We start from the raw sequence: 19,867 nt of genomic DNA, 5'->3' as shown, positions 1-19,867 counted from the left end.
CCATTTCCAGCTTCTGGCAAAACAGAGGCTAGGAACACCTGGCTAATAGCCATTGATGAAACTATCCTCCATGAACTTATCTAGTTCTTTTTTGAACCCTGTTATAGTCTTGGCCTTCATAACATCCTCTGGCAAAGGAGTTCCACAGACTGACTGTGCGTTGTGTGAAAAAATACTTCCTTTGTTTGTTTTAAACGTTCTGCCTATTAATTTCATTTGGTGACCCCTAGTTCATGTGTTGAGAATGAGTAAGTAACACTTCCTTATTGACTTTCTCCACACCAGTCATGATTTTATAGACCTCAATCATATCCTTCCCTTAGTAGTCTTTTTCAAGCTGAAAAATCCCAGACTTATTAATCTCTCCTCATACGGAGGCCATTCCATACCTCTAATAATTTTTGTTGCCCTTTTCTGAATCTTTTCCAATTCCAATATATCTTTTTTGGAATGGGACGACTACATCTGCATGCAGTATTCACTGGATGTGTGTGTATCCTGGATTTATATAGGAGGCAATATGATATTTTCTATCTTATTATCTATCCCTTTTTTAATGATTCCCAACATTCTGTTTGCTTTTTTGACCGCCACTGCACATTGAGTGGATGTTTTCAGAGAACTATCCAAAATGACTCCAAGATCTCTTTCTTGAGTGGTAACAGCTAATTCAGACCACATCATTTTATATGTATAGGTGGGATTATGTTTTCCAATGTGAATTACTTTGCATTTATCAACACTGAATTTTATCTGCCATTTTGTTGCCCAGTCACCCAGTTTTGAGAGGATTCAGAGTAGCAGCCGTGTTAGCCTGTATCCGCAAAAAGAAAAGGAGGACTTGTGGCACCTTAGAGACTAACAAATTTATTTGAGCATAAGCTTTCATGGGTCGATTCAATTAAATTTGTTAGTCTCTAAGGTGCCACAAGTCCTCCTTTTCTTTTTTCAGTTTTGGAGAGATCCTTTTGTGGCTCTTTGCAGTCTGCCTGAGACTTAACTATCTTGAGTAGTTTGTATCATCTGCAAATTTTTCCATCTCACCGTTTATCCCTTTTTCCAAGATTTATGAATATGTTGAGTAGGACTGGGCCCAGTACAGACCCCTGGAGAAAACCTCTATTTACCTCTCTCCATTCTGAAAACTGACCATTTATTCCTACCCTTTGTTTCCTATCTTTTAACCAGTTACTGATCCATGAAAGCACCTTCCCTCTTATCCCATGACAGCTTATTTTGCTTACGAGCCATTGAGAAGGGACCTTATCAAAGTCTTTCTGAAAATCTAAGAACACTATATCCACTGAATCCCCCTGGTCCACATGCTTGTTGACCCCTTCAAAGAATTCTAGTAGGTTGGTCCTTTACAAAAAACATGTTGACTCTTCCCCAACAAATTATATTCATCTATGTGTCTGACAATTCTGTTCTTTACTATAGTTTCAATGAATTTGCCCAGTACTGAAGTCAGGCGTACCGGCCTGTAATCGCCGGGATCACCTCTGGAGTCCTGTTTTAAAACTGGCGTCACATTAGCTATGCTCCATTCATTTGGTACAGAAGCGGATTTAAATGATAGGTTACAGACTACAGTTAGTAGTTCTGCAATTTCACATTTGAGTTCCTTCAGAACTTTGGGTGAATACCATCTGGTCCTGGTGACTTATTACTGTTTAGTTTAATCAATTTGTTCCAAAACCTCCTCTAATGACACCTCAATCTGGGACAATTCCTCAGATTTGTAACTTAAAAAGAATGGCTCAGCTTTGGGAATCTCCCTCACATCCTCAGCTCTGAAGACTGATACAAAGAATTCATTTTGTTTCTCCGTAATGGCCTTATCGTCCTTGAATGCTCCTTTAGCATCTTGATCGTCCAGTGGCCCCACTGGTTGTTTAGCAGGCTTCCTGCTCCTGATGTACTTGAACATTTTTTTTGCTATTACTTTGAGTCTTTGGCTAGCTGTTCTTCAAATTCTTTTTTGGCCTTCCTAATTATATTTTTACACTTCACTTGCCAGAGTTTATGCTCCTTTCTGTTTTCCTCACTAGGATTTAACTTCCACTTTTTAAAGGATGCCTTTTTTGTATCTCACTGTTTCTTTGACTTTGTTGTTTAGCCACAGTGGCACTTCTTTGGTTCTCTATGTTTTTTTAATTTGGGGTGTACATTTAAGTTGAGCCTCTATTATGGTGTCTATAAAGAGTTTCCATGCACCTTGCAGGGATTTCACTTTTGGGACTGTATCTTTTAATTTCTGTTTAACTAAACTTCCTCATTTTTGTGTGGTTCCCCTTTCTGAAATTAAATGTGACAGTGTTGGGCTGCTGTGGTGTTTTCCCCGCCACACGGATGTTAAATTTAATTATATTGTGGTCCCTGTTACCAAGCAGTCCAGCTATATTCATCTCTTGGACCAGAACCTGTGCTCCACTCAGGACTAAATCAAGAATTGCTTCTCCTCTTATAGGTTCCAGGACTAGTTGCTCCAAGAATCAGTCATTGAAGGTGTCAAGAAACTTTATCTATGCATCCCATCCTGAGGTGACGTACTCAGTCAATATGTGGATAGTTGAAATCCTCCATTATTTATTTTTATAAGCTCTCTAATCTCCCTGAGCATTTTGCAGTCACTATCACCATCCTGGTCAGGTGGTCAGAAGCATTTGACTTCCAACTTTTAGAGGAGGTCTTTTTGTCTCTAACCGCCTCTTTTACTTCGTTTAGCCATGGTGGCACTTTTTGGTCCTCTTGAGGTTTGTTTTTTATTTTGGACTATACATTTAGTTTGAGCCTCTATATAAATCCATGGCATGCCCACACTTTGAATACTGATGCAGTTCTGGTCACTGCATCTCAAAAAAGATTTATTAGAATTGGTAAAGGTACAGAGAAGGGCAACAAAAATGATTAAGGCTATTAAAAAGACAGACTTTTCAGTTTGGAAAGATGATGATTAAGGGAGAATATGACAGAGGTCCATAAAATCATGAATAGTGTGGAGAAAATGAATAAGGAAGTGTTTATTGGTTCACAAAACATGAGAATCAGGGGTCACTCAATGAAATTAATAGGCAGCATTTAAAACAAATATAAGAACATACTTCTCACAAAACACAGTCAACCTGTAGAACTCGTTGTCAGAAGATGTTGTGAAGGCCAGAAGTATAACTGCATTCAAAAAAGAATTAGATAAGTTCATGGAGGATAGGTCCATCAATGGCTATTAGCAAAGATGGTCAGGAACACAACCCCGTGCTCTGGATGTCCATAAACTTCTGACTGCCAGAAGCTGGGACTGTATGACTGGGGATGGATCACTGGATAATTGCCCTGTTCTGTTCATTCCTTCTGAAACATCTGGCACTGGCCACCGTTGGAAGACTGAATACTGGGCTAGATCGACCATTGGTCTGACCCAGTGTGGCCATTCTTGCGTTCTATGCAATCACAAATAAATGGGGAAATGGTACATATAGCAGTCTCTCTATTAAGATGTGTTGCACAAAATGAAAAAGCTTGAGAACTCCTGGTCCAAGAGAAAATGAAACTTAAGAAAAGCCACAATGTGGTTTGAGAGTATTAGCATTTTTCTGAACATTCATTAACTCCTCCATGCAACGTATCAGGCACAAGGAATACAGAAAACAGTTCAAAAAACCTAATTTCAAACAATACTAATTAAGATTTTTCTGTCAAGTTTAGAAAAAAACTGTCCATCCTGAGAAAATTAAAACAAATTTCTGTAAGTTCTCATAAGGGCTCTTTCAATATGGTTTACCTCCTCCACCCACACCCCTATAAGTTATATTATAAAAGCTACCTTCAGACAACATGACACACAATGGCTAATGCACACACACTACTCATTTTGTAGAGGGAACAACTGGACTGCGGCTCTAAAAGCCATATTACGCATATACTCCTACCTGCATACTAGAAGTTGTGCCACTTCCACCTCTTGAACAGCAGGTATATGCATGGTCAACGAAGAATTGCTCACCTCAATGGCATAGCAGAAGTCTGCACCTGCTGTAACTGCCATCATGGACAGGAGTCCTGTGCCAGTCCCAATGTCTAGGACAATTGCTTTCTCACCCCTTTCTTTCACCCTGTTTACAGCAGCACGGATGCCCTGGTAATACTTCACATTCTGTAAGAAAGAGACAGATCAAGATTAGCCACCCCAATGGAATTCTCTTATACAGTCAACTCTTGAGCAGAGGTCCTGCAGTCTCACTCCTTGGGAGTTTGTAGATATCTGCTTTTGCCTTTGTGGGGGAACAGTTAAACACCTAGGATCTAAACTGAATAAAGCACCTCAAAATGCAAAGAGGCAAAATTACTGATAAGACTTTATAAATGATTTAATAAGCATAGCGCTAAACTTTGAGCAAAAAGTTCCCTGGAAACCTATGTATGGAAAAGATAAGAACATGAGGATTTTAGAGCATGTTCTCCAAAACTTTTCTACTCAAAAAATAAAGGGTATGTTAATGAATATTTTAGGGTGACCCAGGTATACTGAGTTATGATATTAAAATATGAAGAAAATTGCTGACAATAAAGGCTAGGTTTTATTAGTTTAATGTTGAGTTCTATTGATGTTATGTTAACAATTTATAACGACACAAAATGGAGAATGAAAAAACAAATTATGAAAGTTTGGGTGTATGTATAATGATAAATAAAGTTGACTGGAGGAAAGGTTAATGAATATGTGACATGGAAAGGTATACAAAAGCAAGGGAACAAGGGTCCAAGTTGGAGAATACTGGTGCAGAAACGGAGGCAACCATCATGACGTGTAGAAGAGCTTCCTGGTACTCTGGAATTTGGAAACTTGGGCCCCTTCCTGTTCTATCTTGTCTGTTTTATTATCTGTCAGATATATGTATGATGAGAAACTCTAAGTCATAATGATTCTGCCTGAAAATAAAGAAAGGTGAAAACTGGTTGAGCCCAAATTGATAGACTCATGCCTCATTTCCCCACATTACACTTCAAAATATAGATATAAGTTACATAATAAAGATCAGTAGAAATAAGTGTTTTGACAGGAATGTTCATCTGAACAACATCTGTTCCATTTACAATTGACCACTCAGTAATTTACAAAGCATGCATGATCCACATAAGTTATCTGGAACTACGGTCCTCCCAACCAAAACAAATAAACCAAAGCTTCCTTTTGAGATTACTACCAAATATTTTCCCTTTTTTTGACAGAGAAATTTACAGTGCCAGCCACAAACTGACCTTGACAACACAGGTGCTGTATATTCCTGCTGTAGCTCATTCATTTGCACTACAATACTGCATAGATATGCTGGGCAGTATTAGCAACTGATGCTGCATTTTACCCAACATTAAAATATTAGAGCCTTGACAAATATTCAATACTAAAAAGGAAAGATCAGGTTTGCTCTTCGGGGACAGAAATAGGAAGGAGCTTAGGATTAGTGGCCCATTCAGGGTGCAATATAAAACCCCATTCTAGTCCATATGGTAGCAAGACTAGGGAATATGTACAAAATGCTTTCAAGTGGTTTAGCATAAGCTAGCTCTTAGCTAACAGCTCCAGTGACTTAAAGTAGCCGTTCTGTGATTTTACCACAGAGCTTGCAAAACAGATAAAATCCAAACTCTGTGGTGCATTTCATTTTGTATGAATGTTAGTTACATAACTACTGCAACTGACTGCATATTCTTTGCTTCTTTATAATATCAACTGGTATAAAGGCAAGTTTCTTTGTCATTTATTTTTAATGCAATATAACATGAGTGATAATTATATAGAAGATAAATTTGAAAGTTCTTTCTTTCTTGGCAGATGGAAATGTTTTGGATGGGTTTATTTCCTATACTAAGGGATGAATTTCCATTCCCAAGGTGGAAATTGAGGCAACAGACTGCAACTAATTTTCCTGCCTAAGACACAGAAGAACCTGAACCATGAGAACTTACCCTGAATTATCTAGTTTGTGCTAATTAAGTGTTTTAGTAGCCCAGTGCCCTATTCAGTACTCCTTACGTAGGCAAAACTCCAGCTGAAGTTATGGAGTTTTGCCCTGAGTTTAGAGGGATGATTATGTCTCTTGACTGTTTGAGTTGATATGGAATGGCCATTTTCCTTCTTTTTGGAGTCTTACATTTCACAGAAAACGTATACACTGAAATTTGGACAGCTCTGTTGCAGGATTTTTCATTTTGATGACTTCCCATAAATCCCATGGATGTGTCTTGCACCTACTATTTTACAAAAGGAACCTGACCACTGTCTAGACTGTGGCAATCTCAGTATGACATTTGGTTCATATGTACTATTTTGGTATGGAAACATGTGATAGTATATTTACCATCACTAACAACATACCTAGAAAAAGCACATTACTGAAAGGATCTGGCAAGCTTTATCTATCAGCTTTGTTTTAATGTTTCAGAAAGGCTACAACAGTAAAAAAAACACCCTATGCAAGGAAAGTTGAAACACCAAGACATACATTTAAGCAGAAATAAGCTCTTCCTGCTCAAGTCCTCTAATTCTCAGTACATATTGAAAACTATAAACATTATTTAATCAGGTTCCTGACTTGCGCCCCATTCCTCCAAAGACTTATGCTCATAAGATTAATACCACTAAAGTTAATGAGCCTACTCATGCTTAAAGTTTTTCCAGGATCAGGGCCTCAGTGTTTTCACTCTGTTAGGTCACATCCAACTATATCAGGAAAAATGGTTTTGATGCAGATTAGTAAACAATGCTTCAACTGAATTAGGCAAACTTATTAATAGTCCTACAGTAGTTTGTGTAGGAGTTATCAGTTGAGACATTCTGTTGAAGATATTAAGCAGGCCTGGGTACATTTTAAGCAAGAAACATACTACTCAGGTAATTTTATACTTTAGATTTTTGTAGAATGGAATTTTAACAGAAAGATGAAAACTGCATAATTTTCCCTAAAGGATCCACAATGCCTGGCCAGACACTACTGTAATTACTTTGAGAGGCTGTTGTGAAACAAGTGTGTGTAACTCAAGCTTGTAAAATTTCCTTATTTAATACTGGAGAAAGTTTATGACTAACAGCCGGCAGTTTGTGAAAAGATAGTGTGTACACTTAAAGTATATTGTTTAAGCGATGAATTTTTCAAAACTGGATTAGTCAACATCTTTGATTAATAGAACTATACAAACTAATCTGCAGGAGCAGGATTTCAGTCTACATGGCTGACAGCAATCCTCCCCCTATAAAAATTCCTATAACACAAGTAAACAAAGTTCACAACAGAAAGAAACTAAAACACTGCCTAACCAGTCCAATCTTTTATAAAAATGGAAACCTTTGAACTGTCTTTTTAAAAATAATAATAATAATAAATAATAATAATAATAATGCTCTTGAAAATTTACTATCTACAGACGACACCAACTAGCTTGTAAAATACTCTGCTAAAAACATTTCCCACTGAACAGAATGGAAATCTATATTTACAAATTAGAAGTTTTTCCACATTCAAGAACAAACCCAAAAAGGCAGAATTCACAGAGGCCTTGTCTAGACTAGGATAGATGTGTGATGTTAAGAATGTCATTAGAAGACTAAGGCACACCATCTTTAACATGTGCTAAACTGGCAGAATTAAAGCCTAAAAGCAAGTCTAACTCTAGGCTTAGAACATATTAAAGTATACACCGCTTCACATCAGTGGTTTAACTAACCAGTTTAGTATTCTAGCATCACACTTCTAAATCCTAGTCCAGGTAAGACCTGACTGGCAAAGTCTTCAAACTAGGGCTGTCGATTAATCGCAGCTAACTCATACAATTGACTCAAAAAAAATTAATCATGATTAATTGCAGGTTTAATCACACTGTTAAACAGAATACCAATTGAAATTTACTAAATATTTGATTTTTATACATTTTCAAATATGTTGATTTAAAATTACAACATAGAATACAAAGTGTACAGTGCTTACTTTATATTATTATTTTTACTACAAATATTTGCACTGCAAAAATGATAAACAAAAGAAATCATATTTTTCATTTCACCTCATACAAGTACCATAATGCAATCTCTTTATTGTGAAAGTACAACTTACAAATGTAGATTTTTTTTTGTTATGTAAGTGCACTCAAAAACAAAACAAAGTCCACTCAGTCCTACTTCTTATTCAGCCAATGGATAAGACAAACAAGTTTGTTTACATTTACAGGAGATATGGCTTCCCTCTTCTTATTTACAAGATCACCTGAAAGTGAGAACAGGCATTCGCATGGCACTTTTGTAGCCGGCATTGCATGGTATTTACGTGCCATATATGCTAAACATTTGTATGTCCTTTCATGCGTTGGCACCATTCCAGAGGACAGGCTTCCATGCGGATGACACTTGTTTAAAAAAAAGCGTTACTCACAAATTTAGACTAAACTACTGGGGGAGAATTGTATGTCTCCTGCTCTGTTTTACCCGCATTCTGCCATATATTTCATGTTACAACAGTCTTGGATGATGACTCAGCGCATGCTGTTCATGCAGATTTCACTGCAGTTTTGACAAAATGCAAAGGTACTAATGTGAGATTTCTAAAGATAGCTACAGGAGTCGACCCAAGGTTTAAGAATCTGAAGTGCCTTCCAAAATCTGAGAGGAATGAGGTGTGAAGCATACTATCAGAAGTCTTGAGAGCAACACTCCGATGCGGAAACTACAAAACCCAAACCACCAAAATAGAAAATCAGCTTTCTGCTGGTGGCATCTGACTCAGATGATGAAACTGAACATGCGTCGATCTGCACTGCTTTGGATCATTATCGAGCAGATCCCATCATCAGCATGGATGCATGCCCTCTGGAATGGTGGTTGAGGCATGAAGAGATATATGAATCTTTAGCACATCTGGTACATAAATATCTTGCAACGCCAGCTACAACAGTGCCATGAAAACATCTGTTCTCACTTTCAGGTGACACTGTAAACCAGAAGAGGGCAGCATTATCTCCTGCATGTATAAACAAACTTGTTTTTCTGAGTGACTTGCTGAAAAAGAAGTAGGACTGAATGGACTTGCAAGCTCTAAAGCACTGGTGGGCAACCTGCGGCCCATACCTGGCCTATCAGAGTAATCTGCTGGTGGGCCGCCTGTAGCTCCCAGTGGCCTCAGTTTGCCGTTCCCAGCCAATGGTAGTTGCAAGAAGTGGCGCGGGCCGCAGGGATGTGCTGGCCGCCGCTTCCCACAGCTCCCATTGGCCGAGAACGGCAAACCACGGCCACTGGGAGCTGCAGGCGGTCATGCAAATGTAAAACAAACTGTCTGTCAGAGCACTAGTGGATTACCCCGATGGGCCGTGTGCAGCACATGGGCCGCAGGTTGCCCACCACTGTTCTAAAGTTTTAGATTGCATTCAAAAATAAAACTGGTTTTTTGTTTTTTTTTACCTAATTCTACATTTGTAAGTTCAACTTTCATGATAAAGAGATTGCATTACAGTACCAGAATGAGGTGAATTGAAAAAATACTATTTCTTTTGTTTTTACAGCACAAATATTTGTAATAAAAATTATATAAAAAGTGAGCACTGTACAGTGTTCTGTGTTGTAGCTGAAATCAATATTAAAATGTAGAAAACTTTCAAAATATTTGAATAAATGGTATTATATTATTGTCTAACAGTGCGATTAATTGCAATTTTTTAATTGCGTGAATAATTGCGATTAATTTTTTTTAATCGTTTCACAGCCCTACTTCAAACCACTGTAACCTTGGAAGGGGAAAAAAAACCCCAAAACACAGGGTTGTTACGACCTCCCAAATCAAGTTTTACCTTGGTAGGATACTCAAGTTTTTATTCACCCTTCCAATTTGATCAAAGGCCACGAAGGGCTTTTGATGTAGATAAAATAGGATTCCTGAGAAAAACCCTGAAAATGGATCTCAAGCCTATACAACAACTTCAGAACTTTACTCCTCAGATCAAAAGTCTGAACTTCAACAAGTAGGACATGGGTCATTATTCAACTGTTCTTCCTAGGAATTAGAAGTGTCGTACCACATTTCACAACAAAATCAAGTCAATGAAGTCCCAGGAACTTGGCATCCATTTGGAAGCGCTTCTCTTCTGTTCTACTCACTGTAGAGTCCTACTAGCGATTATTTTTTAAATTCAAGCTTGCACTTTAACTCAAAGCTTTAAAACCGGTGGTATTGTCACACAAAACATTACCATAGCCATCCACTGCTGTTTCCAAAGCTTCAATGTCATTCTCCTCTGTGATCTTAAACCACTAGTCTCATCAGTGGAATTCACTGAAGTCTGCATCACATATAATTCCTTGCCAATATCCACAGAGATATTTTTTGATTAAATCACACTTCGGGAGAGAGTTTACAGCTCTGTAAAGCCAGATGCAGATGGGCATAATTCCTAGCTGGAGGCAGAGTTTGACAGCCCATTCTGATCTATTGCCATCTACAAAAAAAAATCTTTAAATAAATTAAAGGAATCAAATTACAAAAAGAAAATAATACATAAACTACTGAGTTATGAAACATCCCCAAACTTTGGCTTGTGAACTAAGTTTTTTTTGGGGGGGGCAAAACGCTAAAAGGAAAAGAAAGGACAGAGTACTGATGATCCAGCACTTCAAAACAGCAGTTCATACCTCTCAGAGACATGATTTCACGGTCTCTGCAAACTCAGGCAGACATTGCTGTATGGGTTACACTCATGTCACATTTTGGAAGTTTTCTTTGCAACCATACCAGCTAAACAGTTTTAAAAATTAAATCAAACTTTGGATAACAATTGAGAAGTCTGTGTGCATCCTTGGATAATCTATCATATGCCCACCCAAAGGAGAGGAGGGTGTAAGACAGAGCACACCCTTTACAGAACACTGGGTTAAATGTTCAAAAAACCACCTGCAAGTTAGTTTGCCTTAGTAGAAAACCGGGTTTCAGAAATTCCAATTTTGGAAATAGCTAAATTTCCAGAGGATGGAAGACCCATGGGATGAACATGGAAATCTGAATGGTCTGGCCTATGTGTCTAGTTTCTCAGGGTATCTTCAACATTATCCATTTGGCAATTATGTATTTTCTTATTCTTAACTGCATAATCCATGGGAGCCTCATGTATTCTCAATCCCACAACTGCAGAATTTCCTGCAGAACCCCCAACTTGCTGCAGAAGTATGCCCCAGAATTTAAGTTTTCATAGTTGCAGGATGATCTTCTAAACATCAGCTGAGTTTAGCGGATTCAGTTTCTTCCTGAGCCTGCAAATAGCATGAACCAATAGTTCTAAGTATAAACTGACTCTGTTAACTTTAATAAGAGTGTTAATTCTGAAACCGAATGATGACAACATCAGTACTTCACTATTTCACTTCTGAGCACTGCAGCACAAACCTCCAGCAAAATGCTCATCTCAAAAACCCAGACCACTTTCTATTACTTCTTGGGTACTAAAGCTCCAAATAATCCCTGCACTGCCAAGACCTCCAGCTTTGTCCTTAACTTCTCTAATATAGTTACACATTTTCAAATCAAAGTACTGCAGCATATGAATATTAAAGAGAAACATAGAAGAAAATGAATGCAACATCAAATAAACTAACAAAGGGGACACTGCACTGATTGTATTATGACAAGTCTATGCTATCACACTACATTGTCACTATAGTGCATCTGGTGAAGATGCACTATGCTGATGGGAGAGCACTCTCCCACCGGAATAATTACTCCGCCTTCACAAGAGGCGGAAACTATGTCAGTGGGAGAGCGTCTCCCGCCGGCACAGCCCAGTGTGAACACCACTTTAAGTCAATATAACTTATGTCACTCAGGGGGTTGTCATTTTCACTCCCCTGAGCGACATAAGTTATATCAACTTGAGCAGTAAAATAGACCAGCCCTGAGTCATTTTTCCTACATTCCTCACATTTTTCATTTATCTGAGATTGCCAAGAAAATTTCCAGTGTACTGTACTGAATACCACAGAAGTTGGGTCAAGTTTGCCGCGGAGTACATAACTTGTACTTATGGTATTTATTAGAATAAAGAAACTGCCTTCCTCACATCTTACATTGTCTGCTCACTGCAGTGAGGTATTTACATCAGTGTATGTACATGGGAACAGAATGGAAAGGTGTCCCCAAGCATGCTGAACATATGTACTCCACTTCTCTGCACACAGACCCAAAATATGTTGCAACAGACCAAAATACATAGGATTGATAATGTTACTATAACATATACAAATGAGAACTACCTAAATTGTATCTTAATTTTATTCTTAAGTAATCAATGGTATTTGTAGTCCAATATGTTTATTATTGGTAGGCCAAGTACAGTACATTGGCCCCAGGACCTACAGAACAATCCTGTATGAATAATACATTTTAGGGCTTCTGGTGACAGGTGTGAATCTAGAGTACAATTTAAGTGTTGACTGGTTCTCCTTGGAATCATATCTACTACATTCATATCTTGTTCGTTAAGCCTGTTGCAGAAGTGATGCATTTTTTCCATTACAAGTGAATTACTGTATGTTTGTCTCTCATTTTTGTCACTATATTAAGAAACAGGAATTCCTGCCAAAATTTTTGCTTATTTGTGTTCATTGCTTTCAGAGGGTCTGAGCATACTCCGATTAATGCTAGGAAGATAAAGCAAAGTGCTGAAAGGCCATTTGTTCAACTGTAGTACACCTTATACAGAAGGGTGTGAATGAAATAGTGTCTTTCAATTTAAAAAAATCATCGTTTTTAAGGCTTCCCTCCACATGATTTACTAAGCTTTTACAAATAGCCTATGTTTCTCTTACTGTTTGGATTAACAGGGTCAGCTCTATCCTTTACCACAATCAAGCTGCATCTACACTACAGTGACTACACCAGAATAATCCATTAGCATAGACACAACCTATTCTTCCGTTGACATAGCTGCGTCTACAGTGGGGTTAGGTCAGCATAGCTACGTTGGTCATGTGGGTTTTTTCACATCCCTGATCAATTTAGCTATGTCGACCTAACTTTTAAGTGCAGACCGAGCCTCAGTTCTGCTGTGGCAATTTTGACATAATTAGAGTACAGCTATTTAACAGCTTTGTCCCACCATCTCCTTCTAAATCTTGGTATTGGAATGCTGTTACCATTATTGGTATGCTCCCAGAATACTAACAGTAGATAATCATAAGAATCACTTAGGAGACTATTTACCCATAGATGGAGCAGAAAGATCTCCAATCCTTTAAGGCATTTTTTTTTTAAGTCTTCAACTTATTTGAAGATATTTTATTCACCTCAACTTCTCCCTTAGCATAAACTGGAAGATTTAAGAACACAGCATAAGTGGAGGAGAATAAAAACAACTTAGCTACAGCCACATGTAGGCAGACAAGGCTAGATGGAATTACTGCAAAAACTGAATTTTATGAGTCTAAAGTGCCCTCTGAAGGTATGACAGAAAATTACAAGTCTAAAATCAACATAACTGAAAAGCAGCTCCTCCTTTACTTACCTGTCAAGACAAGAGGTGACCCATGCCTGCCAATGGGGGGAGGGGAGGGGGGAGTGAGGGCAGCAGCTTCAGCAGCATTACTGAGCATGCTCAGTCCATGCGAGCATGCTCAGTACAAGCCAAGCATCAAATCTGGTGGGGTGGCTGATGCTGCCCCTCCCCTCATGCATCCCCTCTTCAGTATTTTCCCTTCAAGAGTTGAGAGCATCACTATTACTCATAGAAAAGCATTTTTCTGCATTCTCTGCTCTTTAACATCATTTCTTGCAGAAGAAACAGTGTTTCCATCTATCCTAACAACATTTTTAGAAATGTTCCCCGCTACTTCTATATTAGCAACACTGGGAGCCCTGGAAACAGTGTCTCATTGGACACCAGTGCAATTTTTAACACTGTTAATTAGATGTTAGCTAGCCAACCACAATTGGGCTTGCATGGATATCATTGCAGGATTGGGGCCTGTGACCCAAGAACCCCTTAATGCCAACTGGGTTACAAGAATATCCTGATTCTGGTTCACCAAAGAATGTCATGTGAGGTCATAAATGAAAGCTAGGGTCATGATGGTGGCTGTTAATACCGTTGGAAAATGTATGTACAGATACCACATATGGAATTATGTATTACTCCTGGGGGGCATTCTGCAGCAAAAAATTAAAAATTCTGCAAATTTTATTTGTCAAATAAATGTGGAGGCTCCAGCACGGCATTGGGAAGCACAGGCCACTGGCTGCACAGATGTGGGACATCACTGTGCAGCTCTCTACCCCATTACCCCGCCCCCGGGGACACAGACTCAAAAGTTAGGCTGCACCCAACCCTGGCACAGCGCAAGGACTGGGCCTGCCTCAGAAACACTCCAGGGCCCTGGCCCTCTGCACCAGGTGCACCAAGTGTGAGCAGGCAAGCTCAGCAAGCAGGATCCAAGTGTGGAGGGTCTTAGTGTTGGGGGACCCAGGTGTGGGTTGAGAGGGTTCTGTGTGGGGCAATCTGGGTACAGATGGCTCAATGGGGGATCCAGGTGCGGGAAGAACCTGGATGCACAGGGGCTTGATGGGGGGGTCTGGGTGCAATGTAATGGGACTCTGCAGGGGGTTCCAGATGAAGGCTGTTGGGGCTCAGCACGGTGGAGTCTGGATGTGTGGGGGATAATGCTTGGCAGGGAGATGTGGGTGTGGAGGACTCAGTGGGGGGTCCAGATGTGGGGGAGTGGGGCTCAGTGGGATGGGGATCCGGGTGTGGGTGGCTAGACGGGGTGGTCCAGGTGTAGGGGGAGTGGGACTCATCAGGGAGGGTTCTGAGTGTGTGGGGCTTGGTGGGAGGGTAGGAGTATGAGGGCATCTGGATGCATGGCGGTTGGGCAGAATGGGGGAGCAGCTCCCTGTACAGGGATCCCTCCCCCTGCAGCTGAGGAGTGATGCGTGCATGAAGTAGGAGAGAGGAGGGAGTTTTCAGAGCTTCCTGCAGCTGGGGGAGAAATCTGGGGTGTGTTTGACCTGGCCCAGATGCCGTGCAAGGGAAGAGGAAGTCTCATCCTCCCCAGCCCAGCTGGGACTAGCACCTGAGCCCGGCCCACGGTTGGAGCCACCAGCCGGCTCTTACCCAGTCCCACCCTCTTCCCCATAGTGATTTACCTCTCTGCCAGCTTCCCTGGACACCCGAAACATATTGCTGGGGAGGGTTGCAGGACTGCTCTTGTTGCTTCCCTTTGCTTCCCTGTCAGAAAGTCATTTTTCTGCGGGGAAACAAAGAAATCTGCCAGGGGACATAAATTCGGTGCATGTGCAGTGGCGCAGAATTCCCCCAGGAATAATGTAAGCATACTGAAAATATGCTCTTAGACTCTGTCACAGCAGAAGTGGAGAAACAGGTTTTTTTGCTTAGAGAAAGGAGGTTTATTCACCTGTCTCTCTGTCAGCATCTAAATTAAGCATTGTAAGCTAACACAATGGATGTACATTTACATGCAAAGTCAGAGAGATGTGAAGTCAACAAGGAAGGACACAGAGAGGAAAGAGAACCTTTACTTGCAATACACTTCAAAGATTTGGACAACAAAGACGACACTCCATCATCCTACAACTAGGAAGTACACAGGCAGTGCATTTACATGAATGAAAATGGGATCTCAACCAGCCTGGGCTGAAAACCCTACAGAGGACTTTGGTGGGAAGATAAACTTCTTTAGTCAGGAGGTTAGCCTGTTAAGTTTAGTCCCTAATAAAACAATCATAGCATGCTTTCTAGGTGACCTGTTGTTTCCATTATCCTTATTCACTATCTCCTGAATCTTTGATAATATATTTACAGTGAAAACAACAAGAAGTTTATCTCGGTGTTGTGGTATCAAGCTAAGTGCTGACCCTGAGTTGAATCATACAAACTGGCAGATATACTGTTTCCTTGGGGGCCCTGATATTTCTGTGAGTGCTCAGCAGATAAGGGTCTAAAAGTACAGAGGAACGTTTCAAAGGGACTCAGAGATGCAGAGGGATGGGGTAGGGGGAAAACACGACACACACCTAATGTTAACCTGTAACACAAAGTAAGGGCTGGCATAAGTGAGGGTGTGCAAGTAGCTAAGAAGCTGGTGGCAACAAGGAGATGACATCCAGTTAAGCACAAGCCTTTACTACTGAGGGCATTCTGTGCCAAAAAATTAAAAATTCTGCACACAGTATTTTTAAATTCTGCAAAATTCTGAATTTTTTTTTTTTGTCAAATAAATGTGGAGGCTCCAGCATGGCACTGGGGAGCACAGGGCACTGGCTGCACAGAGACGGGAGACCACTCTGCAACTCCCCCAGGACATGGACTCATTGGTGAGGCTGCACCCAACCCTGACACAGTGAAAGGACCAGAAACACCCCAGAGCCCTGCCCCTCTGTGCCAGGTGCACCAGGTTGGGCAGGCAGGCTCAGCAAGCCAGGACCAAGTGTGGAGGGATCCAGGTGTGGGTTGAGAGGGTTCTGTGTGGGGCAATCTGGGTTCGGGCAGCTCATTGGGGGATCTGGGTGTGGGGGGCATCTGGGTGCAACAGAGCTCAGCAGGGGGGTCTGGGTGTGGGAGGTTCAGTGTGGGGGGGATCCAGATGCTAGGGGAGTGGGGCTCAGTGGGGTGGAGATCCAGGGGCAGCTGGTTGAGGCTTAGTGGGATGGGGATCAGGGTGCTGGTGGCTCGTCAGGGTGGTCTAGCTACAGGAGGAAAGGGGCTTGGCGGAGGGATTCTGGGTGTGGCGGGGGGAGTGAGGCTTGGCGGAAGGATCTGGGTATGAGGGGGTCTGGATGCACAGGGGTTGGGCAGATGGGAGAGCATCTCTCTGTACAGTGATCCCCTCCCACTGCAGCTGAGGAGCAATGGGTGCAGAAAGCAGGGGAGTGAGGGGGAGGGGAGGCAGGGGGAGTTTGCAGAACTTCCTGCAGCCTGGGGAGAAATCTTGGGGTGGATCTGACCCAGCTCCAGATGCCATACAGGAGAAGACGAAGTCCCGTCCTCCTCAGCCCAGCTGGGACTAGCTGAGCCCGGCAGAGGGTAGGAGCCACCAGCCAGGTATTCCCCAGCCCCACCTCCTACCCCACCGTGATTTACCTCTGCTGGCTTCCCTAAATATACTGCCAGGAGGGTCACACAACTGCTTTTGTGGCTTCCCTTTCCTTCCCCATCAGAAAGTCATTTTTCTGAGGGGAAGCAAAGAAATCTGCAGGGGTCATGAAATCTGCGCATGCACAGTGGTGCAGAATTCCCCAGGCGTAACAAGCAAGTTTCCCTCATACTGGAGGTAGGAGGCTAACAAGGTGACTCAGAGTCCTGGGTACCCCAAGAATCATCACTGAGTCTTAGAAAGTTCAGGTAGCAAAATACTTCAACTTCCAGAGGAACCTGTACAATCATGGAGTGGGAGCTGCTGAGGGGAAGGGAACACTACATTTTTTCACCATTCAAGTTACTTTCTATACTTACTCTATCTTTGTCATGCAGCATGTCTGCATAGCATGATCTGAAAACAAAACAGAATTTACAGATCAAAACATTGTAAATTAACCACCACAATATAAATTTGTTAGCAGAGAAGAATCATCACTGTGAAGCAATTATTCCTAGCGAGTGAGTAAGTTACTGTGACACAGTGATTTGTCCCTTTAAGAGGCTGTTTGGTTCCACACCCCTAGCCTCAAGAATTCAGGTCACTTTATGGTTCTGGGTTTTCCCATTTTGAGTGGCATGAGTATATGAATGAATGGACTATGAATTAAGTGTTACATGTAGTAGAATCTTTTGGTTTTTCTCTTAATTGCTGCAGTATACTCAATCTTGAGCATTCTTAGAAAAATCAGTACAGAGCAAATACATGCACCTATGGTGAGTTACTGACAACTACTAAGGACAGAGAATGTCAGATGCAATAGGTTAGTAATTAGGAACTGGGGAAAGAAAATTGTATCCTCTTTTTATAGACACCTCTATAGAAAGGGAGTACTAACCACAGAGCACTGGGTTGGAGCTGGCTTGTAAGACAAAATCCTCATGCTATTTAAAGTGGTACTGATAATAGTCCGAGTGATTTTATACCTATATCTATATATTGCACATACATAATCACTCAGGTTATCATCAGTACCAATTTAAATAGTATGAGGATCTTAACATACCAGCCACTGTACTCCCCCCACACACACATACACACACTTTTCCCCAACCTGAAGAGGACAAATAAACACATGAGGTTTTTTAATTTGTCTGATTTGAACACCATTTTGAAAACCTAACAAGCTGACCCAGTCATTTAATCTCTTTGATCATTACTTTCAACTACCAAAAGGTTGTTACAAGAATATGATCAATGAGAGACCATTATGCCTGGGATTTTCAGAGGAGCTTGAGAGTCAGATTCTTAACTCCCACTAAATTTTGATAGGATTCAGGCACTTATTTCACTTCAGTGCCTATCAAAATCTCAGCCTAGATAATTAATAAAGGAAATGCTTGGGTGAAGCTACTTCAATTAGTATTTTTACAATGTTCCACTTGGTATAAGTTAAAATACAGGTGAACTTAGCCTAAATGACTGTCTAAATAATGTTATTAATCCCAGGCTCTCTGTAAAGATAAAAGTAAGTACTATCTTCATTTCAAATTATTCTTGTTTTAACTTAGTGATGCAGAAAGCCTGCTTACAAAAGTGTTTCCACCCTCCCCTCTATTCACTTATAAAAGATACACAGAGTTTCAAATAAATTGTTTCAGAGTAACAGCTGTGTTAGTCTGTATTCGCAAAAAGAAAAGGAGTACCTGTGGCACCTTAGAGACTAACCAATTTATTTGAGCATGAGCTTTCGTGAGCTACAGCTCACTTCATCGGATGCATACCGTGGAAACTGCAGTAGACATTATATACACACAGAGACCATGAAACAATACCCCCTCCCACCCCACTGTCCTGCTGGTAATAGCTTATCTAAAAAGAAAAGGAGTACTTGTGGCACCTTAGAGACTAACCAATTTATTTGAGCATGAGCTTTCGTGAGCTACAGCAAGCTCATGCTCAAATAAATTGGTTAGTCTCTAAGGTGCCACAAGTACTCCTTTTCTTTTTGCGAATACAGACTAACACGGCTGCTACTCTGAAGCTTATCTAAAGTTATCATCAAGTTGGGCCATTTCCAGCACAAATCCAGGTTTTCTCACCCTCCGCCCCCCCACAAACAAACTCACTCTCCTGCTGGTAACAGCCCATCCAAAGTGACCACTCTCTTCACAATGTGTATGATAATCAAGGTGGGCCATTTCCTGCATAAATCCAGGTTCTCTCACTCCCTCACCCTCCTCCAAAAACCACACACACAAACTCACTCTCCTCCTGGTACCAGCAGGAGAGTGAGTTTGTGTGTGTATGGGGGGTGGGGGGGGGTGAGAAAACCTGGATTTGTGCAAGAAATGGCCCACCTTGATTATCATACACATTGTGAAGAGAGTGGTCACTTTGGATGGGCTATTACCAGCAGGAGAGTGAGTTTGTGGGGGGGGGGGGGGTGAGAAAACCTGGATTTGTGCTGGAAATGGCCCAACTTGATGATCACTTTAGATAAGCTATTACCAGCAGGACAGTGGGGTGGGAGGGGGTATTATTTCATGGTCTCTGTGTGTATATAATGTCTACTGCAGTTTCCACGGTATGCATCCGATGAAGTGAGCTGTAGCTCACGAAAGCTCATGCTCAAATAAATTGGTTAGTCTCTAAGGTGCCACAGGTACTCCTTTTCTTTTTGCAAATAAATTGTGTTACCTTCACATTGCATTCATTTTTTTACACTTCATTAATCTGCAGCTAAGGAGAGTG

The 19,867-nt window shown here is 40.9% G+C and overlaps 1 protein-coding gene across 9 annotated transcripts in view; it reads right to left on the bottom strand.

The window, feature by feature from the left end:
* Positions 1–19,867, bottom strand: part of PRMT7 (protein arginine methyltransferase 7) — a 50,118-nt gene that overhangs the window by 27,849 nt on the left and 2,402 nt on the right. For 8 of the 9 annotated variants that reach the window (XM_073307538.1, XM_073307540.1, XM_073307541.1 and 5 more), the window contains exons 3-4: positions 17,491–17,527; positions 4,004–4,153 (exon numbers count right to left, since the gene is read on the bottom strand). In XM_073307538.1, coding sequence (XP_073163639.1) covers positions 4,004–4,153; positions 17,491–17,527 — 187 coding nt within the window. Of the gene's footprint in view, positions 1–3,929; positions 4,154–17,490; positions 17,528–19,867 lie in introns of those variants that run through there. The other variant, XM_073307543.1, reaches the window with a different exon arrangement.

The sequence above is a fragment of the Lepidochelys kempii genome, chromosome 12, assembly GCF_965140265.1.
Source record: "Lepidochelys kempii isolate rLepKem1 chromosome 12, rLepKem1.hap2, whole genome shotgun sequence".
Classification (NCBI taxonomy): domain Eukaryota; kingdom Metazoa; phylum Chordata; order Testudines; family Cheloniidae; genus Lepidochelys; species Lepidochelys kempii.
This window is presented reverse-complemented; position numbering and strand designations above follow the sequence as displayed.